At 41.8% G+C, this 26,485-nt stretch overlaps 1 protein-coding gene and 1 long non-coding RNA gene across 3 annotated transcripts in view; one reads left to right on the forward strand and one right to left on the reverse strand.

The window, feature by feature from the left end:
• The first annotated feature begins 245 nt into the window (after window positions 1-245).
• CHRNB4 (cholinergic receptor nicotinic beta 4 subunit) overlaps window positions 246-26,485 on the forward strand; it is a 30,716-nt gene continuing 4,476 nt past the window's right edge. The window contains exons 1-6 of one of the 2 annotated variants that reach the window (XM_084642164.1): window positions 246-485; window positions 1,734-1,859; window positions 1,966-2,039; window positions 9,609-9,754; window positions 18,864-18,908; window positions 19,024-19,133. In XM_084642164.1, coding sequence (XP_084498290.1) covers window positions 1,967-2,039; window positions 9,609-9,754; window positions 18,864-18,908; window positions 19,024-19,133 — 374 coding nt within the window. In that variant the 5' untranslated portion in view covers window positions 246-485; window positions 1,734-1,859; window position 1,966. The remainder of the gene's footprint in view (window positions 486-1,733; window positions 1,860-1,965; window positions 2,040-9,608; window positions 9,755-18,863; window positions 18,909-19,023; window positions 19,134-26,485) is intronic. The other variant, XM_084642165.1, reaches the window with a different exon arrangement.
• LOC311527809 lies at window positions 17,510-24,886 on the reverse strand. The gene is made up of 3 exons (XR_014713454.1): window positions 24,664-24,886; window positions 18,241-18,485; window positions 17,510-17,616 (listed from the first exon to the last, which is right to left on the reverse strand). It is a non-coding gene; the product is annotated as an uncharacterized lncRNA (long non-coding RNA).

Here is a 26,485-nt window from a genome sequence, read left to right on the forward strand (position 1 = left end):
CACAGTTATCTCTAGCTCTTTCCCAGCCAGCCATCCCCTGCCAACTCCAATGCATCCACTAATGAGAAAGCTATTTAAATATTAGACAAATGCATAATTCTTGCTATTATATATTACAGACCTTGTTTATTTACTGGCCGTTATACTCCCCTCTTGCTTTTTTCATATTAGCACATTATGTTTCTTCTTTTCACATGCTTTTGCTCTGGTTCTTTAAACAGCTTCAAAGGGGGAGGGATCCCCATGCTCATGAAAGCTCCACTTTGCAGATCAGATCTGCTGGGTCCTACTGTCTCTATCTTTCCAGAGAGTTAATATCTCCAAGGCTCAGGTTTGCTTTTATCTCTCATGCCTGTGCAACCCAGACAGCTGCGCCTATCCTCAGCAGTCTCGACTGAAGAACACTAATTCACATCCTCTTGTTATTGCCATGAGGAATACACAGAGGTTCTTTCTCTTTGTAGTGGTTTCTTTTTCTTTTAACGGTGAGTGTCTTTTTGGATAGAGTTTGTAGAACAATTGTGGCATTCAGGGAAGAGGAGGGAGCAATGGGGTTATTGATTTCAAAATGTCTCTAACTTCCAGGGGGATAGTTTACAGTCATCAGAAAGATGCATGAAATCTGTTATTTTAGTGCTGTTTTGTCTTGTGTAGTATTAATGAAACCAGGATGTAGCAATGGTAGCCTGGATTTAACATAACTCAATAAAAGCCAAAGTCAGTAGGAAACTATGATCATGGAAGAATATTCCTGTAAATGCCGCCTGGATCACCTATGATAGTGATGGGGATGTGTTTAGAGTGACTGTAAATAGTAAGGAGAGAAGCGTGGCTTCAAATAATGTATTGCACAACTGATGAATGCACAACTGATTCTACAAGAACAAGGCAAATATTTCCTTATGCTTTCTGATTTATTTCCCAGATTTCTTGTTACCTAAATACTTGATTAATAGTATTTAAATATTGTTTCAAATAAGTTTATGTAAATATATGTTAAAGTATTCAATCATATATTAAGACCATTTCCTATAGCCTATCCCTATTTTCATATACAGAATTTAGCCAACACATAGACACAAAAATCAGGCAAGAGTATTAGTTTAGTGGTGGTGGTAGAAATGAAAGTCTGATTCCCAAATGACTAACCTTCCCTTCTGATCATTGTTATTTCTGCACCCAGCATTTTCTTACTTTATTCATAAAATGTAGTTTAAAAAAAAATCTGTTTTGAAACATAATATTTGAAGAGTGAGGCCTAGTTTAGATTTAACAAAAAAAGAAATTAAGACGACAAGCTTTGAGCCCTGTAAATATTTGCTATTGCTTTGCATTAATTTTTTATTGGAAATTAAAACGAACTTTAAAATGAGGCTCCATTAGATGCTACTCTGTATTGGAACAACCAGCATTAATACTATACCACACTATAATGCAACAGCAATGGATTTTACATAAATAAATAATTTTACATAGAATATTTTGAGAAGTAATAACAATGTCAGTAAATAATGTAAGAGGAGACAATGGAACATTCTTATTTCTCTTCCCTGACAGTAGGAGAGAATCTGGCAAGTTACCATGGTCCATTTAGTCATTTTGCAGGGGGAAGGAAAGAAAAACAAAAGAAGTTAGTCTACACATAGAACAATATGCCATTTCTAAATATGATTCAACATTTGTTAAAAGGTCTCAAAAGTCAGGAAAACAAAGGAAATGTGATTTATGTTTAGTTTTGCAGTTTACGTGTTCACAGGGCACTCAACTGTAGCTGCCAACTTTACTCCTTACTTCATTCTGTGGAAATCGATCCAACATGTTTGTTGTGATGTTCTCAAAGTGACCAGCTGTTGAAGGTGGTGAGTAGCTATTTCAATCTCATTTTACATTATTAAATGCTAGATCATGTAAAAGAGAAACTTTACACTGATGCTTTAATAAAACATATGATTTTGTTTCTTTTAGTATGAAATGCAAAATATGGTGGAAGGAATTTGTCGTAGCAAATGAGCTGTGGAAAGAAACCTTGCTGCTGAAAGGTATATTGCAAGTTACATACCAGTTTGGATTTTCTTTCATTGTACTGTAGCGTGTCCACTGCTGTTATGACAATTTGCACCAGCTGAGGATCTGGCCCTAACTGTTTTTCCCATTTCTGTTTTCAGTATGTGAAAAAAATATGTACACCTCCTAATTAGAGCTGCTTGATTATTCTTGTTACAATCGTTTGTCCAAAAGCATCTGTCTACTCAAATGCAACATTTTTGTTGGTTACTGCCATTTGGAAAACATTTTGTCAAGGAAAGAAGCACTTAAAAAAAGAAAAAGTTTGAAATACATTGCCACTGACATTGTGAAATATATAGGACCTTGTCCACTTGGCTATTTTGCTTTCATTAGGTGCCATCCAATTAATATGTAGTTTGGCAAACAGAAAGTAGATTATAAAACCGGCTCAGGAACAAAAATAATTTTTAGACACTACTTGCAGGCATAGTTTCATCCTGGAATCTTTAAGTCAATGCGCTGGTGACATCTAGTGGCATCCTATCTGTGCATCTGAATGATGATGAATTGTCATTTAAAGCTAGATATGAATGAATAAGAATCATTTATTCAAAGAGTTCCTTCTCATTACCTTGCTTGTGACTTGCCCAAGAGCAGCTGATAGTTTCTTAAATGTACACATTATTTGAAAATATTTGCATAAGACTTTCTCAAAATAATTCTTAGTCTGTAACTCATTTGTGAACAATTCATTGCAAATATTTGATATTCCAAACATGAGCTGTTCTGATTGGACTCAAGTCCCATGGGATGTTTTGGTTTCCTACTTGGATGCAGATAAGGTTTAGAATCAGATTTCAAATGGAGAATACTCATGAACACAAATTCAAAATTCACCTTCTGCAAATATTCTGCAGTATTCATTTACCATTGGCCATTCCAGCAGATATCGCAGGGAGTAAACTCATTTGCTAGAATAATCTCAGGCAGGGGTGTGAACACTAATACAGAGAATTAACAAAGATATATTCACTGAAATTTGTTAGCAGAGGTCACTCAGCTCCATTTAATTCATACCAAACTGCACTCCATTTCTATCTGGCTTTCTTATACAAAGAAGCTAGAGCACTGGATTTGTTGCTGAGACTATTTATACATTGAAGTTACCTCACTGATTTTAAAACATCTTTGTGTTTAAGCAGAGATACTCTTTTCAACTACCTCAAGACATCACCTCTAATAAACACACAATTAAAATTAATCACTCTGGGTCTGTAGTATTTCTCACTTTCTTCACTATATAGATATTTTTACTCTATGTTAATGAGAAGATAGAATAGAAAAGAAAAGAAAGCAAGCCCAGAGTTCAGCATGGATCAGCACAATTCTATCTTGTTTGGCCTTTGATGAGACAGATTTGGATTTAGAAATGCCACAGCTAGTATGAATATGATATTAAAATCTCATATGGTACTATGTTTTTTGACTGAAAACAAAACAAAAACAGCCACCCAGAAGCACTGGCCTGCAAAACTTTTCAAATAATTTGGAACATTTTTGTGGCGTCTGTTCTGATGTGCAGAGCTACAGTTATCTTATTTTTTTCTGGTGATTCATCACATAAGAACAATTCTTAAGTAGATCTCTCACATGGGAGAAAGAAAACACAGGTTTCAAGATATTCTAACTGAAGATTGTCTAAAACCAATGCTCACAGAAAGGCTTGTGAGAAGGGTGTGATCAGAAGTGTTAAAGCTGAATACCGATTTCAAATGTGGACATTACAATTCTCTTTCTGGAGCATACGAGGAAATAACAAAAGTTGCAACATGAAACATCCACTTTATACAGTATTCTGGTGCAATCCTGCACCACTGTAGTCAATGGGAAAAAGGCATCTGGCGCAAAGAGACAGCCTCCACTGTAACATATTAGAGTTGCTTGGATTCATAGGAAATAGAACAGCCTCAGCATAATCTATCTATGCTGCCCTGCTGCTTCTGATGGACCAAAAGCCCATAGTCTTTACGGCTGATGCAGATACACACTGTTAGTATCAGTAGGTTAGTGTATTTCAGGAATAGAGCCCTGGGTTCAAGCCATGACTGTTCAAAATAAATGTGGCAGTCTTCTCCTACCATGTATCCACCATACAATTATAACATTCAAAAACCAGTCAGAGAACACTTCAATCTCTCTGGTCACTCGATTAGAGACGTAAAACTGACAATTCTTCAACAAAAAAAACTTCAGAAACAGACTCCAACAAGAGACTGCTGAATTGGAATTAATTTGCAAACTGGATACAATTAATTTAGGCTTGAATAGAGACTGGGAGTGGATGGGTCATTACACAAAGTAAAACTATTTCCCCATGTTTATTCCCCCCCTCCCACCACTGTTCCTCAGTAACAGCTCATCTTAAGTGATCACTCTCCTTACAGTGTGTATGGTAACACCCATTATTTCATGTTCTCTGTGTATATAAATCTCCCCACTGTATTTTCCTCTGAATGCATCTGATGAAGTGAGCTGTAGCTCACGAAAGCTTATGCTCAAACAAATTTGTTAGTCTCTAAGGTGCCACAAGTACTCCTTTTCTTTTTGTGAATACAGACTAACAGCGCTGCTACTCTGAAACCATACAATTGACAGTCTTTGCTCAAGAGAGTCCCTGAACAAAGGCAGCACCGGTGCTGTAGGTCAGGATTGAGATGCTGATTCAGCAAAACACTCAAAACACATGCTTAGTTTAAATAAGCGCTTAAATCCCACTGATTTATTTGAACTGAATTTCATCAACTTCATAGAATATAAAAAATGAAAAGCTAGCTAAGTGCTTTGTGACTCTCAAATGAGTCTCAGGATGGAAAGATCTGAATGGTGTCACTGAAAGACACAGTTTGTTTTCTGTCTCATTACAAAACCTCACTGAGTGGCAATTCTAGGCATAAGGTAGTAGAGTATGCAATATTCTTTGGGTTAGATCCTCAGCTTCTCCAGAGAAAAGGATGAGGAGAGGGGGCAAGGGGGCTTAAAGCCACCTTTGTGCTTACCAATTGCTGGGGCTGCCAAGGACCAGTCTGGCCCTGGTGTAGCTTAGAGCAGTCTAAATTACACTAGTTGGGGATCACTGGAGAATCGGCACTCTAGCCACATATTCTAAGCCCAGCCCATACACCAGCTGGCAGTCTGGGAGGGGGGCTGATGCAAAGGCAGTTACACCAGCTCTACACCAGCTGAGGTGTACTCCTCTATTTCAGAGAAATTTCAGCTGCCAGTTTAGTGCAACTTTACAGCTCTCTTGTAGTGCCAGAGAAGCTCAGGGGCCTTACTGAAGGGCAGAATCTGGCCTTTCGTGTCCATAACATATTAGAAAAAACACCAAAGACAACATTTGCATGACAGAAAAATTACCCTGAAAGCATCCCAGCAGTGAAATTAATCACAGTACAATAAACTTGGTGGAATTTTTCACTGCAGGACTTTGTGAATATCAGCAGCTAGGAACAGGCAGCTATTAATAATGAGGAAAAGAGGCAAACTGAACAAACTTTTTGACATTCAAAAGAAGAAAATGCTACTTTTCTATACAGTTCCCAGGCTGGAGCATGAGCTAAGGGTTAGAGTTGACATGGGGAGGAGTGGGTAGAAGGAGTGTCAAGGATCCTGCACCTATTTCCAGATAGTATGTTGACTTTTGTTCTGTTACTGACTCAGTCTTTGACCTTGAGTGTGTCATTTCAGTGCAATTCTCACTGAAATCAATAGGAGTTTCACTCAACTGAAACATGCTGTAGAAAGGCTAGGTATGATGATGATGATCATCATCATCTTCTTCATTAACTTTATTATTCTGTGTCTACCCAGAGAGCAGTCAATTGCCAGAATATGTAATTCAGCCCTAGGGAAGAGAAACACCAGTGGTACCGGCCCATCACTTCCACAAGAAGAAAGGAGAGAACTGTGATTTGTTGCCAAAGAGGTGATGTTATATGTAATAGTTCATTAATAGTAATCAACAAGAAAAAACAGCTTTATTATTGCATGTTATAATCTGAGCTCTTTAAGAACAGCAGTGGAACATCAACGCTCTTCTGGATGAGAACAAGTCACATCCTTTCCCTACCCACTTGAAGCTGTCCCAGCATGCACTGGAGTAACGGATGAAAGGGCAGCATACTAACAATTTTGACGTATGTTTTCAATTTTCCATTTTGGTGAAATAGTATAGGGCTTGCATTTGTTACTCTTGCTGCTGTGACTGAGAGTAAAGAGACCGACACAGGAATGAACTGCTAGCTCAGCTTTTTACCATCTGCATTAGATAACGAGGTCTCGCGAAACATTTTGAATGACTGTTACACTTATCCTATGCATTTCTGTAGAAATGGATACCATGACATACAGAGTAATAACTCAACAGTAAATAAAAATCTTTTCCCACCTGGCTGCTACTTGTCTGGAAATTCTTGACCTGAGCAATTCAGTCTGAATTATTTTGATCACATTTGGTAATTGATCACATGGTTGTCTCTTGTTATGATAGTATTTTCAGAGCTGGAGAGCTACAGAACACACACTGAGTGGTCATTGCAACAGACATCATCTCAAAGTGGCACTTCTAGCTCATAAAGTAAGCAAGATGTTAAATGTCAAGCAGAGCTTTTTCTAAAGGGCAGGGGAAATCTTCACTTTTTTTCCAATGATCTTTAAGATCCTATGCAATATGTAGCATCTGCCTTGAATTCAAATCTAAGCTGGCTCTCCTATCCAAATGGACATGTTCAAAAGTATGCTTACATGGCATTCCTAGTTCAGGCATACTGTGAGCTGAATATAAAGATGAATAAAATGTGCACACTGTCAACATACTGCATATGGATACTCAAGTTGGCTCTTGAATGCCCCATCACCCGATTGTAGTGACTACCGTGTCAAATCAATGGCCCATATGTGAGCCCTAACTTACATACCCACATGTCCCATGAGCCAAACTGTCCTCTCGCTTACTAAGGTACATCTTCAATGTGGTAGCAACGACGTAAATGTGAAGATAATTTGGCATCTTGTCTTTTTATAGCTATTACGCCTTAAAATTACCAGAGGCTACACAAATCACCAACAGGAGATATAATTTCTTTTTCTTAGGGCTCTGTGAAAAAAAATCCTACTTGATGAAGAAACCAACTTTTCGCTGGATTTTCAGAGTGAAAAATATAGTGCCTGTATGAAACACCTTGTTGCTGTCAACACCACTGACTGTTGGGAATTCCAATGCTTGAGACTGCAATGTCATCTTAGGCAGTCCACTGGCTGAAAAGACATCACACAACACTCTACCAACCCCATCTGGGTGTCAGTGACTCACCAGACTGGCAAAGTAGGATCTGAGGCATGGAAAGAACACTGCCCTAGAAGACTCATGGCTTACCAGAGATTTTTTTTCTTTGGCTCAATGCCAATCAGGTTGGATCTGAATAATTTTTTTTTTACTGGCAAAAAGAATGTTGTGAGCAGAGGATGTGGATATTTATGCAATTTTTGCTTTTGTAAAATTTCACAAATCTCTCTCTTTTCACAGTGGAAAATATGCAAAGTGAATACTTTGCATTTTGCTTAGCTTCGTCTTTTCAAACACAGGCACTGATCACTGCTTGTTGTATATCTTATCTTCTCCCATGGAAATGTCAATAAAGTAATTAAAGGTGTGAGGCTAAGCTTGTGAGTGTGCACCATGGACATATTTGCAGAGAGAGATGGTATACATTTCTGTCACGCATTGTGTAAATTTGCTATGCTATCAATGCCTTGCTAGATGCTGGTTCTTAAGGGAATGAGCAACGCTAATATTCACCTCAACCTCTCCAGAAAGGTTTAACAGATCCTGCTCTGAGATGTGAAAGTGTTTGGGTGGCTATATCCTACATTTTCCTCATTTAAATCAGAAGCAAAAATACTGAGAGGCTCTTCTTGTAGCATTTCTAACCTGGGCATAATCCAAAAGTACCACGATTCTCAAGAGAAAGCCTGTTCTCAAGAGATTTTAGCCCAGTTCTAGGTCAAATTAAGCAACTCTTCAGATATAAGCAATTCAACCACTTGGAGGATTATTGGATACAAGCTTTCTGATGACTGGTCCTCTTTGAGTCTTACTGACATGCTACAGTGTATTGAGCATGCTACCCTAATGTATTATAAATGTGAAATATTTGTAATGCTTAATGGCTTTTACTGCACATAACTGCTTTGCAATGACTATGTTTTTAGGAATATTGGGAATGTACGTGAAGAGGGTGTAAAGGAGATAAATATTACCCAGCGTCAGATTATCTCCCCCTCTCCCCAGATTTTTTGGGGATAGAATTACTTGCTTATTTGAAAGAGGAGAAGATATTTAAATTACTGATATTTCTATCCCCTGGACCAGAATGTCTTCTCTTTCACACCAGTATAAATCAGAAAGTAACTCCATTTACGTCAGTCAGTGGAGTCACACCAGTTCAGAGTTACTCTACATTTACCATTTTAACTAGGAAAATAATCTAGCCCTTATATAAATTTCCTGCTTCCTGTGGAGGATTTGTATCCCTATGAGAAGCTGCTGGGGTCTCTAACAGCAACAGTGTTGATCAATAAGGCCCAAATTCTGCTCAGGGTTATACCACTGAAGTCAATGGAGTTTCTCCAGATTTACACTCATGTAACTCAGAGCAGAATTTGCTTCTTAATCTATTATGTTGTCAACAGTAGTTTGCAGAGGACAACACTGGGAGCTTCGAGAACATAAGCAAGAGCCTAATAACGGATTTCATTATCTCTGGAGTTGTGCCATAGACTACTTCAACTAATAGAAAATGTTCTGGATTACTTGATAACCTGGAATCTCTCAGATGTTATATTTCACAAGTCACTTAAATAATTGGTCACCTAGAATTTAAAGTGTTAATATTATGGCTACTCCATATCTCAGTTTTGGTTTCCAACTGTCAGAAGGCCCAAGTCTAGAATAGTGCTTTTGGTTCTGCTATACTTCATCAAAATAGTCTAGAACCAGAAATATATAGTGCTCTTTAATCATTTGAAAACCTTTCTAAAGTTTATCCCCAGGCTCTTCCCTATAAATAGCGCACACTTTTCCTACCATACATGTGCCTGGGATTCCTCCTTCATCTTCTAGGACAGTTAAAGGGGAGATTTTCAAGTCACAAATGGGATTGGACATCTGTCTTCTGGGTCTTCAGAAATCTCTTCCTAAAACAAGAAAAAGGACTTCCAATTTCTATTTCACACCATAACACAGAGTACCTATTGCTTTGGTGCTGCACTGATGAAGAGTTTCCAGTTTTAACATGAAAAGCAAAGGAGTAAATTCTGCCTTGATTTATGTCTTGTCCAACAAAGCTGACTTCAGTAGAGCAGAATTTGTCCCAAAAGGCTTTCATAATAAACCCAGATCCTTCTGTTTCACATTCGGTTAGAATCTTTCAAAAATCTAGAGCTTTTCTTATTTGATTTGGATGAGGATTCTGCGCTGCAATGCTCTCCTCATAATGTAATCTCTTCTTCATGTTGGGATCCTGTTCTGTGCTGTTTTACAGGAAGCGACGCAGCAGATGCTGAGGAGAAGCTAATGAACCACCTACTGAGCCCTGCCAGGTATAATAAGTTAATTCGCCCTGCTGTCAACTCCTCACAGTTGGTATCTATAGAACTGCTGGTTTCCCTGGCACAGCTAATCAGTGTGGTAAGTTTGAATAAGATGTGCTTTTTCATTCATTACTATTTGTACAGAACTTTGAAGAGGTAGCACGCTCTGTAGGTGATAGATTGTATTAGCATGACTGTCTCTGTTATTTTATGGTTTATATAATCATAAGTGACATGGGAAGATACATATGTTTTATTATCTATTTGTCCATCATGCAATATTCAGAATGTGTAAGTGTAACCTTTATTCAGGCAAAAGGAGATCTCTTCATTCCTAAACTATAAAGTACTGAAAAATACAGAGCCAGATCCTTAGCTGACACAATCTGGCATAGTTCCATCAACTTCATTAGAGCCACACCAATTTACAGCACATGATGATCTTCTCCATAATGTGTATAATGATAAATTATCTTTTGCTGTGTACAGTGAAAAAATGTGGTATGGTCTGAGCACAGAAGTGAGGGCCAGGAACTCCTGTCCAAGAGCTCTGAATCTCTATGGGGTCTAGACCAAATCACTTAGGAAAGGACTTAGCTAATCCCTATTTAGGACAGCAATTAGATATATGCTTAACTTTTGCATGAGCTTTAACTTAAATGGAGTTCAAGCACATTCTTAAAATTAAATATGTGCCTATGGTGGTCCTCACTCAGGGGTTGATTGGTCAGGTAGTGTCACCTAGTGTTCAGGGCTAAGGCCTATGTCCTGCAGAGGGGTTGTTGGTAGGGGAGCCCGGGGCCCTCCCACTCCACCGGGCTCCGACCTAAGGCCCTTTGAGGGCTATCAGTCTGATCTGACAGTGGAGGCAGCTTAAGGCTGCCCTCCCTGGGCCACTTCCTGTCTCCCCCCCGCGATTGTCCCAAGTCACCATCTGGGTTAAGGCGGCATGAAGGCTGCCCATTCACCCCCACAAAGCACCTTCTGGTGGTGGCATGCAGCATGGTATCTCCCTTTCTCAGGTGGCAACTGCCTTCTCCCATGGTATGGCCACCTTCCTGTGCCAGCTCAGCCCAAGGGGCTTTCCCCTGCTGGGGTAGTCCAAACAAAAAACCTAAGGGAATTACCAAAGTCCAAAGCTCATATGAGGGGGAGAGTGAAATGCTTTCCTCTCAGGCTGTCTCTGTGGCAGGTCCTCCCTTCCCTCAGGGAGGGACCTTTGGGCAGTTATCTTAGGGAGAAATTTCTGCCTTCTTTCTGCTCTCTTCCTTGGTCTGCCCCAAAATAGCTGTTCCCCAGCCTTTTAACTCCTCCTCCAGTTGGAGCATATCCTATAGGTATGGCAGGGTAGGGCTGCCTAGATCCAAGGTAAGACCTTAACCCCTTGTTGCCCAGGTGGGGTTTGTACACAATGCCTAAGAGCTATTCTAGGACTGGATGCTGCACCAATAAAGGCAATGGAGGTTTTGTTATTGACTGCAGTGGGAAAAGCATCTGGCCCATAAATAGGGTTATGTCTTGAACTCTGCCTCAGTCCCCCTAGCTGTAAAATGGGCATAGGAGTGACCTGCCATGGTTTTTGTAATGATGAACTAGTGATTAATTATAAAGTACTCTGAAGTTGGAAAGTGACATATATTTCTAATTTTGATATAAGACAGGAAGCAGAAAGACACCGATGGAAGTAATAGGAAACTGCATGAATGCATGCGTTTGAAGATACGGAATTTCTTACCCAACAGATATTCTAATATAAACAAAGGGATTGTAGGCCCCATGTTCCCCTCCGCTAGGAGATTCCATCTGGAGACACTGACTGAGTTCCCTTTCAGGGAGTCCCCATGGTCCTCCCACAAGGAATGAAGGGTGCAGACTCACAGAATAGGGGGAAGCATGGTCTGCAAACCTCACAGAACCCAGGAGCAATAGGGTAAACAGTAAGTGCATAGGTCCCAGACCATCACTTGGGTTAGCAAGCTCCTCCAGAGCCACTGCAAGGCCTTCCTCCCACATGGCAGCAAGAATTGATTAGGCACAGCACTGCCATTTGCTCAGCTCCAACCACTTCTTCTATAGGGACAGATGCTTCCTAAGAGAGTTAATGGTGCTTTTTAGGAGCATTAGCGCCACCTTCAGGGATTTCTTGGCAGAAGTCCTCCAGGATCTTTGCCCTTCTGTCTTTAGAGGCCCAGCCATGCCAGGGAGACTTCCATATGCTCCAACAGAGGGAAGGTATGTGCAGCAAAGCCACTGCCCCTCCCTGTCATCCAGACTGTACCAGAGACACACATGCCCACATCTGCTCACAGGGAGGGGTGCTCCGGACCCATAAAGCTTAGACATACTATATTGCTAATGATATAACTAAGTGTGGAAGGAATCCTATCCAAAGGCTCTTCCTTCTCCTTCATGCAGTAGGATATCTGTTCTAAATTTGCTAAAGTGCCTACACTTGGTGATATTTAGCCCAGATGCAGACGTCCACCTTCTTGACACAGCCTGCTGTACTACTGGAGAGGCTCTCAACAACTGCCTCTGAAGCTTATATAAGGACACAAGGCTTTTCACAACTTCTGGAACAAAACAACTTCCCCCCTGCCCACCCTCGCCCCCAATCACTTTGATGTCACTATTGTCTCATGATCAGTCTGGTTCTCTCTTCCACCCAATATATCTGAATGGCCGGGTGCAAATGAAACAAGGCCATACTATGGGTTTGTGTAGGAGTAAAGCAGTGTGTTCTCCTTTTATCAGACACTGTGGTGATGAACAAGGTATAAATGCACAGACAGATAAAATTAGCTAGCCTGAACACTCCACAGACATTTATTCCTAGAGCTCAGGATAAGGTAAACCACAAATTTTGTGGAGTATCCAGACCTGACCATACAAACAGGTAAATGATTGCCAATTGATTTGCATTAGATAACATAACAGTCAAAAACACTAGTGCGGACAAACTCTTAGGCAATATCTACACGAGAAAAAGAGGTGTTTTTAACAGCTTAGATGACACGTTAAGATCTTAGGGAAGAGAAGACAAGCTGTAGTTTCCATATGTGTTAGCTGGAGAATTCCTACAGTTTGCCTTGACCACTTCACAAATTAAACTGCATCCTCTACATAAGATCTTAACATAAGTTAACATATGTTAAAAAAAACACCCTTTCCTAGTGTAGACATGGTCTTAGGGTACAGCTACTCAGTAAATTACAGTTCAATTGTATGGTATACCTGCTTTAGCTCTAATTTAACTAGCTCCCATACCAACAGTAGTGAAGACACAGTGGCATGAACCCCAGCATAGGCTAACAACCTGAGTATATACCCAGGGTCAGCAGCAGGCATGTAGTGAGGTGGTAGCCCATACCACCGAGTCTTCGCTGCCATCATTACCCATGCTATCAAGATTAAATCTAGTTTGGGTATGCCTACCTACCCCACAATTATACCTTAATTTGCACTGTAGACATACCCTATATATAAGCGGGGGAATGGTCCCACTATTGTGGGGAACTTTCCTGGCTTCTGCACTACCCCTGTGAGGTGGGATAGCAAAAAGATCTTAGTCCTTGTTCCCACTTCCTTTACCCAGAGGCCTCCCTGCCCTTGAGGACTCCCCTTCCACTCTCCTGTCTGGCAGAGTCCTCGTAACCCCAACAAGGCAGGGCCCAGGATTCCGGAGGTCAACCCCCCAACCCTGCTGCGGTCACCTAGGACAGGGGCTAGGGTGTCCCCACTCCGGGGTACTCTCTCTGCACTGGGCACTTCCCTGACCCACTGATCATTACATACAATTTAAAGCAAATGCAAGTTATTTAAATCAACAATTAATTTTAAAAATAATAAGGAAAAATGGGAAAGGTAAAGGAAAACACATCACCTTGCTCTGTGGCAGGGAACATTACAAACAGTGTCTCTGGAATGCTAGGGCAGTTCACAGTCTGTTCCTTGTAAGTCCCAGGCCTCCTTCTCAGGCCCTGGCTGTGCTGCAGGGATGCTGCGGGTTGGACACTTGTTCTGGTGGTGGCCACACACCTCCAGGCTTTGGGTGGTGGGACCCTTCTTCCCAGCGTCAGCACCCCCCATCAGGTTAAGATCCCCCTCCCAGTCTGGCCTGCAAGGACCCTTGGCTGGCGGTGTCTTTCTGCGCTGGGCCCTTTGCCCAGGGTCCCCCCTTGGCTGGCCACAGTTGCTCACCACACCTGGCTCTGTGGCTGCAGCTCTGCTCCCAGCACAGGATCTGCTCTCTCCCTGGGCTGCTTCTGTGACTCTGCTCCCAACTCTGACCTGCTTCCTGGGCTGCTTTTCTGGCCCCTCTGGATCTGGCATGGTTCTGCTCCGCAGCTCAGCTTGGGCCCTTGCTTTCTCCTTAGGTTGGTCCCACTCTGTCTGACCCAGGCAATTCCAGCTCACACAGAGGACGATGGGACCCCTGTGGCCTCCTGATTCCCTGATTAGCCTACCCACCCTGTCCTTCAGGCTGACCTGGAGCACTGACCTCTCTCCATTGTTCCTGGGGACTGTCAGTCTCAGGGTCCTGATTTCCCATTGACCCTTCCCCTTTTAGCACCTGGAGCTAACCAACCAAAACACCCCCACTGAATGTTAGTAAGGGGGCAACCATCCCCTTACATATAGGGAGCAGAGTGCAGGGAGCCTGAAATGTACTATTGCTCATGCATAGCCTCCACTCACATTGTCACAGTAATGCAACAACCCTGCTTCCTGTCCTGAAAGGAATTCCAGGATCCAGGCCCATAAAGGGCCTCACATGATTTAATCTAGAGCATCTTTATGATAAATCTTCCTGTAAAATGAGAGATCAAGAGTCTCACTGACCAACTAGTGTGGCATCAACTCAGACGAATAATGAGGGAAGGAATGGATTTATTGAATCCAACTGAGTCCCAAGCAGAATAGACAATAAAATAAACAGAAGATCAAGAAAGAAAATAAAAACAAATAATAATCTAGCTATTACTTATACGTATTCTATTTACCTAACATTGTTAATTTGAAGACACAGACTCAATTTCTAGAGATAACTATGACATTGGAATTAGTGAGACAAGGCTAACCCAGGGCAATGGCTGGGAACTTAAAGGCAATTAGCAATATTGCTAAGGGACAATATTGAGTCTTAATTGATTTAGTTTATCTTTGTATTTTTGGCCCTTTTCACTGGCGTCTCTTATCTGAAAAACCACTCCAGCTCCACTTCCTGCTATTGCCCTGCAGGTCTGAAGCAACATTTAAGGACAGCTTGATTATCTTCTTGTCCTTATCGTCCATCCAAATTGCTTTTATGCTGGCTGCCAAGCTACTTAATTTAAAGGGCCCCTTTGTGTTTACAGTCAACTAACGAGAAAAAGAGAGTCAATGAGGTTTGGTCAATTTAATTGCCAGGTAGCGACTCACCTATTTCTAGAGAGTACAGTGCCTGTGAATTTAATGCTGGAGAAAGGTGCAGAATTGAAGAGACTTCTGTTTATCCACAGAATGGGTAGAGCATAAGAAGCAGCAGGTGAGGCTTCCACTAATGAGCCTCTTCCCACAGCTAGAGTAACTACCTCTACAGACAGGAAACCAGACAGGTCTCCATATCCATTCAGTCTTTGACATCTTGTTGAGACGTCCTGCCAGGATACACATTAGTGACGGTTACGTTGGCTTTTTGTGATGTGTCCACCAGGGAGACCCTCTACCACTTCACAGCAGAGGATGTGGGGGAGATCCTCACACCCAAGCCATTCTTTTTATGTGACAAATCTGACTGAGGTGTCAGTACAAGACATTTTGGAACAAACTGATAAATTAAACAGTAATAAGTCGCTCGGACCAGATGGTGTTCATCCAAGAGTTCTGAAGGAACTCACATATGAAGTCTCAGAACTACTTACTGTGGTATGTAACCTATCACTTAAATCAGCCTCCATACCAGATGACTGGAAGATACTAATGTAATGCCTATTTTTAAAAAAGGCTCCTGAGGTGATCCTGGCAATTACAGGCTGGTAAGCCTAACTACAGTACCAAACAAATTGTTTGAAAGTATAGTAAAGAAAAAAATTATTACATGCACAGATAAACACATGTTGGGGAAGAGTCAACATGGCTTTACTAACTGGAAATTATGCCTCACCAATCTATTACAATTCTTTGTGGAAGTCAACAAGCATGGAGACAAGAGTGATCCAAACTATATAGTGTGCTTCAACTTTCAGAAAGCTTTCAACAAGGTCCCTCACCAAAGGTTTTTAAGCAAACTAAGCAGTCATGGGATAAAAGGGAAGGTCCTTCCATGACTCAATAACTGGTTAAAAGATAGGAAACAAAGGGTAGGAATAAATGGTCAGTTTTCACAAAGGAAAGAGGTAAATAGCAGGGTCCCCCAAGGATCTGTACTGGGACCTGTGCTGTTCAACATATTCATAAGTGATCTGGAAAAGGGAGTGAACAGTGAGTGGCAAAATTTGCAGACGATACAAAATTACTTGACAGTTATGTCCAAAGCAGACTGCAAAAGGGATCTCGCTAAACTGACTGGGCAAAAAAATGGCAGATGAAATTCAGTGTTAATAAATACAAAGTAATACATATTGGAAAAATTAATCCCAACTGTACATACAAAATGATAGGATCTAATTTAGCTGTTACCACTCGAAAAGAGATCTTGGCGTCATCGTGGATAGTTCTCTGAAAACTTCCTCTCAATGTGCGGCAGCAGTCAAAAAAGCTAACAATGTTAGGAACCATTAGGAAAGAGATAGATAATAAAACAGGAAATATCAAACCTTCAATAATTTGTGCAGTTCTGGTCACCACATCTTTAAAAAGATATATTAGAATTGGAAAAGGTGCAGAGAAGGGCAACAAAAATGATTAAGGGTGTGAAACAACTTCCATATGAGGAGAGATGAAAAAGACTGGGATTGTTCATTTTAGGAAAGAGACAACTAAGGGGAGATATGATAGCAATCTATAAAATCACGAACAGTATGGAGAAAGTGAATACGGAAGTGTTATTTACCCCTTCACATAAATACAACAACTAGGCATCACCTGATTAAATTAATAGACAGATGGTTTAAAACAAACAAGAGGAAGTACTTCTTCACACAACACACAACCAACCTGTGGAACTCATTGCCATGGGAAGTTGCAAAGGCCAAGTATAACTGGGTTCAAAAAAGAATTAGATAAGTTAATAGAGGACTGGTCCATCAATGACAATAAGCCAAGATGATCAGGGATGCAACCCCATGATCTGGGTGTTCCTAAACTTCCAACTGGCAGAAGCTGGGACTGGATGGATTACTCGAAATTGCTCTGTTCTGTTCATTCCCTCTGAAGCATTTGGCATTGGCCACTGTAAGAGATAGGATACTGGGCTAGGTGGATCATTGATCTAACCCAGTATCACCATTCTTATGTAATTTTAGATAGAACACTGAGTGATCATCAGATATTAACAGCTTCTTGCAGTCATTATTTACCTGGTCTAGATTTAAATCAGTAACCCAGCAATGAAAGGGTCTATTACCCAGTAGAAAATATTTAAAATTTAAAATATGCTTTACCAGTCTCCCAAAACATCAAGCCCCTTGGCATAGCGGAGGGAGGAGTTTATTACTCTTTATTGTTTGGAATACTCCTTCAACAGTTTGAAAATAGAATCTCTTCAATGGTGTGATGGATTTTTAAGATAAATATATTTAGAATCTGAATACTTCTCACCATTTTTATCTAGGACAATATTTGGGGTCTCAGCTATTTGACAGTGTCCTCTCCCTGCCAGTCTCACTCAGACATTAGTAACTGTCACAGGTCACTCTGCTTTACCCTCCTTTGTTCTTCTCTCAGCCTTCTTATCATTTTTCATCATCCATGTCATTAAGGCTGCTGCTGCTCTTGGATCACTGGTAGAATTATTTACATGGTTGAATGAACAAAAATCTGCAATGAGAATAAGCCTTAGTTCTATTGCTAGAATCTTTCTGGGTCTTATGGAATGTCAAAACTGGTGTGGCTTCAGGAATCTCAGCTTTATAGAAATCTTTCTTCATAATTTATCTATCCTCATTTTATTTACCACTCCACTAATTTTTATGTCTTCTGTAAATTTTATCTGCAATGTCTTTATATTTTCTTCTAAATCATCAACAAAAATATTGACTGTAGGACCAAGAACAGATCCCCCTGAAACTCCACTAGAAACATCCCCACAGAATCATAAATTCCCTATTTACAATTAGTTTTGGCAATCTATCAGTTAACCAGTTTTTAATCCATTTAATAGGGGCCTCATTGATTCTGTATATCACTGGGATCACTATTTATTTTTATCGGAATGACATGTGGGACTAAGTCAAATGCCTCGCAGAATTTTAAGTATATTACATCAACCAAACATGTAATCTCATCAAAAAAATCCATGTCAAGTTCGCTTGACAAGACCTATTACCCATAAAATCATGTTGATTGACATTAATTATGCTACCATCCATTAATTCTGTACTGACTGAGTTCTATATCTGCCTTTCTATGATTTTGCCTACAATCATTTTCAGGCTAACTGACCTGCACTCATCCAGGTCATTCCGTTTATCCATTTCAAATATTGGTACAGCATTAGCTTCTTCCAGTCCTCTGGAACTTTCTCAGTATTCCAAGATTTGTTAAAAATCAACAGTAGTCGTTCAGAGAGTTCCTTGCCAATTCTTTTAATACTCCTAGGTGCTGGTCGTCCAGTTCAGAGTGGATGAGAGCCCCCAACCTGTACGAGCCCCAATAGTGGTATAATCCAAAATGACAATTCCATTGACCTGATGAATAGAAAAAGATGGTCAGGAGACTATTACTTTACCCATTTCTTGTTCTAGGGTTTTAAAAACAGCTTCTTAAAGCTGCACATACCCAAGTCCATCTTAGTTAACAGTTATAATGAATTACATAATTGTATGAAATTCTGTACCATGTCATATTTTATGTGATTATTATTAATATAGTCAGAATTGTGCATTTTAGTGATAGACCAGTAGACACAGAAAGATTCCTAATGTTATAAGAGGTAGATTTTACATTATATGCAATGGTTTTAGGCAGCCAGGAGTTTGAGGTATCCCTGAAAGATTTATGAATAAATCCTAATAATAGAACTAACTTGTACAGTTTAGATTTATAAATGTTTTTTCCTTCTTTAGAATGAACGTGAACAGATCATGACCACAAATGTCTGGCTAAACCAGGTAACCATCCCATGGGGATGCTATAGCAATCTACTAACACATTGCTTTCTTGTTGTCAGTATGACTTGACTGACACAAAATAACTTACATCACTGCTGTACAATTCTTTCTCTAGGAATGGACTGACTATCGTTTGGCATGGCAGCCCTCTGACTATGAAGGCATAAATAAGCTGAGAATCCCATCTAAGCAAATCTGGCTGCCCGACATTGTGCTTTACAATAAGTAAGTTTTGATACAAAAAATGTTGCAAAGATTTTAAACAGAAACAAAAATCCTATTGATTTAGCAAGAAAAAAAATCCCCAAATCTTTTTCTTTTGCAGGGAAAATAAGCTTACAGTAAGCTTAGGATATTATTTAGATTAATAATATTGTATACTGCACAGTGAAAAATCTCTTCAAGGAGAGGTGGTAGATCCCTGTTCAAATCCCTTCTCATCAAGAAGAGGGGGAACTAGAACCCATTGTCTCCCACATCCCAGGTGATTACCCTAATCATTGGGCTAACGGTTATAAGAATGATCTTCCTCCTCCATCCTCCCAGCTGTTTTGCATGGAATTAGGTGGCCTCTGAGCCCATATATCAGATCAGGCCCTGCACTTAGTTTAGGTGCCAGAACAGGTCTTCCTCCCAGTTCATGGATCACTAGCACAAATAGGCACCTCCCTGCAGGCCAGACTTAAAAACCTATCTCTGAGGGCAGAGCAGGACTGAGGACACACTCCTCTGGTCAGCATCTCCCAGTGCCTAGTATAGGTGGCTTCCCACCTAGGATGCTGGCTTTTGTGGATTATATTCTAAGGAGCCTCTCTCTCCACATTCATTGTACAGGGTGCCAGGTGTCTAATTCTGGGTCACAGTGTTGTTCCTGTGATTTTCTAGACACCTAAAAGTTATGCGTTGTGATGCTTAGCGTCACATCTAGGTTCCTTTGTAGATCCAGGCCTATAGAACCAGCATGAAGAGATAAAATGAATAAGGCAAAGAGATTCTATGTTGCTGAGTACCAGATGACTTGCAATGGATTAAAGAGCCTTACATTTCTATGCTGCTAGTTGTAATTGCCCCAAGTTGTCATAGAATCATAGAATAGAATATCAGGGTTGGAAGGGATCTCAGGAGGTTATCTAGTCCAACCCCCTGCTCAAAGCAGGACCAATCCCCACCTAAATCATCCCAGCCAGGGCTTTGTCAAGCCTGACCTTAAAAACCTCTAAGGAAGGAGATTCCACCACCTCCCTAGGTAACGCATTCCAGTGTTTCACCACCCTCCAAGTGAAAAAGTTTTTCCTAATATCCAACCTAAACCTCCCCCACTGCAACTTAAGACCATTATTCCTTGTTCTGTCATCTGCTACCACTGAGAACAGTCTAGATCCATCCTTCTTGGAACCCCCTTTCAGGTAGTTGTAAGCAGCTATCAAATCCCCCCTCATTCTTCTCTTCTGCAGACTAAACAATCCCAGTTCCCTCAGCCTCTCCTCATAAGTCATGTGTTCCAGTCCCCTAATCATTTTTGTTGCCCTCCGCTGGACTCTTTCCAATTTTTCCACATCCTTCTTGTAGTGTGGGGCCCAAAACTGGACACAGTACTCCAGATGAGGCCTCACCAATGTCGAATAGAGGGGAACAATCACGTCCCACGATCTGCTGGCAATGCCCCTACTTATACATCCCAAAATGCCATTGGCCTTCTTGGCAACAACAGCACACTGTTGACTCATATCCAGCTTCTTGTCCGCTGTAACCCCAGGTCCTTTTCTGCAGAACTGCTGCCGAGCCATTCGGTCCCTAGTCTGTAGCGGTGCATGGGATTCTTCTGTCCTAAGTGCAGGACGCTGCACTTGTTGTTGTTGAACCTCATCAGATTTCTTTTGGCCCAATCCTCTAATTTGTCTAGGGCCTTCTGTATCCTATCCCTACCCTCCAGCGTATTTACCACTCCTCCCAGTTTAGTGTCACCTGCAAACTTGCTGAGGGTGCAATCCACACCATCCTCCAGATCATTTATGAAGATATTGAAGAAAACCGGCCCAAGGACCGACCCTTGGGTTACTCCACTTGATACCGGCTGCCAACTAGACATGGAGCCATTGATCACTAACCGTTGAGCCCGACAATCTAGTGAGCTTTCTATCCACCTTATGGTCCATTCATCCATCCCACACTTCTTTAACTTGCTGGCAAGAATACTGTGGGAGACCGTGTCAAAAGCTTTGCTAAAGTCCAGGAACAACATGTCCACTGCTTTCCCCTCATCCACAGAGCCAGTTATCTCGTCATAGAAGGCAATTAGATTAGTCAGGCATGACTTGCCCTTGGTGAATCCATGCTGACTGTTCCTGATCACTTTCCTCTCCTCTAAGTGCTTCAGAATTGATTCCTTGAAAACCTGCTCCATGATTTTTCCAGGGACTGAGGTGAGGCTGACTGGCCCGTAGTTCCCTGGATCCTCCTTCTACCCTTTTTTAAAGATGGGCACTACATTAGCCTTTTTTCCAGTCATCCAGGACTTCCCCCGATCGCCATGAGTTTTCAAAGATAATGGCCAATGGCTCTGCAATCACATCCGTCAACTCCTTTAGCACTCTCGGATGCAATGCATCCAGCCCCATGGACTTGTGCTCGTCCAGCTTTTCTAAATAGTCCTGAACCACTTCTTTCTCCACAGAGGGCTGGTCACCTCCTCCCCATGCTGTGCTGCCCAGTGCAGTAGTCTGGGAGCTGACCTTGTTCATGAAGATCGAGGCAAAAAAAGAGTACATTAGCTTTTTCCACATCCTCTGTCACTAGATTGCCTCCCTCATTCAGTAAGGGGCCCACACTTTCCTCGACTTTTTTCTTGTTGCAAACATACCTGAAGAAACCCTTCTTGTTATTCTTAACATCTCTTGCTAGCTGCAACTCCAGGTGTGATTTGGCCTTCCTGATTTCACTTCTGCATGCCCGAGCAATATTTTTATACTCTTCCCTGGTCATTTGTCCAATCTTCCACTTCTTGTAAGCTTCTTTTTTGTGTTTAAGATCAGCAAGGATTTCACTGTTAAGCCAAGCTGGTCGCCTGCCATATTTACTATTCTTTCTACACATCGGGATGGTTTGTCCCTGTAACCTCAATAAGGATTCTTTAAAATACAGCCAGCTCTCCTGGACTCCTTTCCCGCTCATGTTATTCTCCCAGGGGAACCTGCCCATCAGTTTCCTGAGGGAGTCAAAGTCTGCTTTTCTGAAGTCCAGGGTCCGTATTCTGCTGCTCTCCTTTCTTCCCTGTGTCAGGATCCTGAACTCTACCATCTCATGGTCACTGCCTCCCAGGTTCCCATCCACTTTTGCTTCCCTTGCTAATTCTTCCCGGTTTGTAAGCAGCAAGTCAAGAAGAGCTCTGCCTCTAGTTGGTTCCTCCAGCACTTGCACCAGGAAATTGTCCCCTACACTTTCCAAAAACTTCCTGGATTATCTGTGCACTGCTGTATTGCTCTCCCAGCATATATCAGAGTGATTGAGAACCAGGGCCTGCAATCTAGTAACTTCCATGAGTTGCTGGAAAAAAGCCTCGTCCACCTCATCCCCCTGGTCTGGTGGTCTATAGCAGACTCCCACCACAACATTACCCTTGTTGCTCACACTTCTAAACTTAATCCAGAGACTCTCAGGTTTTTCTGCAGTTTCATACTTGAGCTCTGTGCAGTCATACTGCTCCCTTACCTACAGTGCAACTCCCCCACCTTTTCTGCCCTGCCTGTCCTTCATGAACAGTTTATATCCATCCATAGAATCATAGAATCATAGAATATCAGGGTTGGAAGGGACCCCTGAAGGTCATCTAGTCCAACCCCCTGCTCGAAGCAGGACCAATTCCCAGTTAAATCATCCCAGCCAGGGCTTTGTCAAGCCTGACCTTAAAAACCTCTAAGGAAGGAGATTCTACCACCTCCCTAGGTAACGCATTCCAGTGTTTCACCACCCTCTTAGTGAAAAAGTTTTTCCTAATATCCAATTTAAACCTCCCCCACTGCAACTTGAGACCATTACTCCTCGTTCTGTCATCTGCTACCATTGAGAACAGTCTAGAGCCATCCTCTTTAGAACCCCCTTTCAGGTAGTTGAAAGCAGCTATCAAATCCCCCCTCATTCTTCTCTTCTGCAGGCTAAACAATCCCAGCTCCCTCAGCCTCTCCTCATAAGTCATGTGTTCTAGACCCCTAATCATTTTTGTTGCCCTTCGCTGGACTCTCTCCAATTTATCCACATCCTTCTTGTAGTGTGGGGCCCAAAACTGGACACAGTACTCCAGATGAGGCCTCACCAATGTCGAATAGAGGGGAACGATCACGTCCCTCGATCTGCTCGCTATGCCCCTACTTATACATCCCAAAATGCCATTGGCCTTCTTGGCAACAAGGGCACACTGCTGACTCATATCCAGCTTCTCGTCCACTGTCACCCCTAGGTCCTTTTCCGCAGAACTGCTGCCTAGCCATTCGGTCCCTAGTCTGTAGCGGTGCATTGGATTCTTCCATCCTAAGTGCAGGACCCTGCACTTATCCTTACTGAACCTCATCAGATTTCTTTTGGCCCAATCCTCCAATTTATCTAGGTCCTTCTGTATCCTATCCCTCCCCTCCAGCATATCTACCACTCCTCCCAGTTTAGTATCATCCGCAAATTTGCTGAGAGTGCAATCCACACCATCCTCCAGATCATTTATGAAGATATTGAACAAAACCGGCCCCAGGACCGACCCTTGGGGCACTCCACTTGATACCGGCTGCCAACTAGACATGGAGCCATTGATCACTACCCGTTGAGCCCTCCAGTACTCCAGTCTTGTGAGTTATCCCACCAAGTCTCTGTTATTCCAGTCACATCATAATTCCTTGCCTGTGCCAGGACTTCCAGTTCTTCCTGCTTGTTTCCCAGGCTTCTTGCATTTGTGTATAGGCACTTGAGATAAGTCGCTGATCGTCCCTCTTTCTCAGTATGAGGCAGGAGCCCTGCCCTCTCGCACGCTCCTGCTTCCTCCCGGTATCCCACTTCCCCACGTACCTCAGGGCTTCGGTCTCCTTCCCCTGGTGAACCTAGTTTAAAGCCCTCCTCACTAGGTTAGCCAGCCTGCTTGCGAAGATGCTCTTCCCTCTCTTTGTTAGGTGGAGCCCGTCTCTGCCTAGCACTCCTCCTTCTTGGAACACCATCCCATGGTCAAAGAATCCAAAGCCTTCTCTCCGACACCACCCGCATAGCCATTCGTTGACTTCCACGATTCGACGGTCTCTACCCAGGCCTTTTCCTTCCATGGAGAGGATGGACGAGAAGACCACTTACACCTCAAACTCCTTTATCCTTCTTCCCAGAGCCACGTAGTCTGCAGTGATCTGCTCAAGGCCATGCTTGGCAGTATCAGTGGTGCCCGCGTGGAGAAGCAGGAAGGGGTAGCGATCCGAGGATTTGATGAGTCTCGGCAGTCTCTCCGTCACATCGTAAATCCTAGCTCCTGGCAAGCAGCAGACTTCTTGGTTTTCCCGGTCAGCGTGGCAGATAGATGACTCAGTCCCGCTGAGGAGAGAGAGTCCCCGACCACCACCACCCGCCTCCTTCTCTTGGGAGTGGTGATCGTGGAACCCCCAACCCTAGGACAGTGCATCTCATGCCTTCCAATCAGCGGAGTCTCCTTCTGTTCCCTTCCCTCAGATGTATCATCTAGTCCACTCTCCGCATTAGAACCTGTGGAGAGAAAATGAAAATGGTTACTTACCTGTATCTGCGTTGCTGGTACATGGACACTCCCCTTTCTTCTTCTGGAGGTCACATGCTGCCAAATTTCTTCACCGTCCTCCTGTCCCCACAGTGCAGCCTGCTCTGAATCTTCAGAACGTTGTGTCTGTAGAAGCATATCCTGATGTCTGTCCAGGAAATCTTCCGTTTCTCTTATGCAACGCAGGGTCGATATCTGTTGCTCCAGACCTTGAACCTTCTCTTCCAATATGGAGACCAGCTTGCACTTTGTACAGACAAAGTCGCTTCTGTCCTGTGGAAGAAAGACAAACATGGCACATCCAGTGCAGGTAACAACAGCTGAACACTCCCCATCCATATTACCTTCCTTCTACGAGCTTCCTCAGGAGTTGTAGTAACTATTCAGAGAAGCCGGCAAGATGCTGTCAGTGATTCAAACATGCTTGCCTCTGGTGGCTGTTAATTACCTAAATGAAATGGCTTTGATGGTCTCAGTTGATTTTTATTCTCTGGGATTGTCAGACTGGCATCTTTAAACTGTAACCGATTAGGAGAGTTTTTTAATTATACATATATTCTGCACATCAATACTCTGCATCACACACGCAGTATTGATGTGCAGAATTTATTTGGCTGTTTATTTGTTTCACACTTTACTTAGAAGAAAAATGTTAATACTTACATGGCTCTTTTCTTCTTCAAGGAGCTTTATTAACAGCGAATAATTACTTATGCCTATTTCTAAATATTATGGCATAATTTCTGCTTCAGAAAGTAGGTGCAACTCAGTTGAAGTCAATGGAGCTATTTACATCCGTGGTAAATTTAATCCGATTTTTTTTGCTGACGATAGATGGCCTCTAAATTATGTATTTTTCCCCTTATATTCTTTAATAAAAAGGAAAAGGAAAAACATAAAGAGTACTCTAATTCAGACAATTTCTCCCTTACTATATTTACTCTCATCTAACTTTAAAAACTGACTAACCCTGTTTTATTAAAAATGACTTTCCTACTCAAGTTTTTATTCATGTGTTTGTTAATTTATAGAGAAATAAGGTGATGAATAGTTACTCTTTTCTAGCCTCATGGTGTCTTTCAATAACAGGATCAGTTAAGTTTAATCAACAAATACGTATTTGGGGAAAAGTGCTGCCTGAGTGGATGACATATTTAAGCAACATAATCTTGGGATCTTAACAGCCTTTTTTGTTAAACCTATCTCAGCCTGATCATACTTTCAGGAATATTTATTTGCAGTCATGCCACTTAGCTTATGATATTTTTTAGGACAGCAATGCAAAGTGGCATCAAGCTGTTAGTTCAAGGATTCTGCAAGGAGCATTGAAGTATGGCAGGAAGTGGTGTTCACCATTACTTAGGGAACACTCTTCCCACTGAACCAGTTACCCACCCTGGTGATGGAGGACACTCTTCTGGTACAGTTTTAGTCTTTTGGATGAGAAACTAAACTAAGAATTTGTGGGCATTAAAAATCCCATGGCACTTTTAGTAAGAGCAGGAGCTTTAATCACAATTATCCTGCCTAAATTACAACTCATGTAATTGCATTCGTTCTGCCATGTTCCCCCTGTATCCCCAACTGAATATAGCATTCTTCTTCACTTCCTGCTCAAAACTGTTCAGAAGAGTTGCCATGTGCTGTTAATGGCTGTGTTCCAAAGCAATGGTGGCTGCATTTTGGTGATGGGTGATCTTATCTTTACATCTCTTTACACATCCCAATGGGGGTAATAATGCATAATTAATTGTTTTTAAAATACTTGGTGATTATTGGATGAAACAGGCTCTAGACATACACGTTATCATTAATAAATGAT

The sequence above is a fragment of the Lepidochelys olivacea genome (assembly GCF_965140295.1).
Source record: "Lepidochelys olivacea isolate rLepOli2 genome assembly, chromosome: 10".
Lineage (NCBI taxonomy): Eukaryota > Metazoa > Chordata > Testudines > Cheloniidae > Lepidochelys > Lepidochelys olivacea.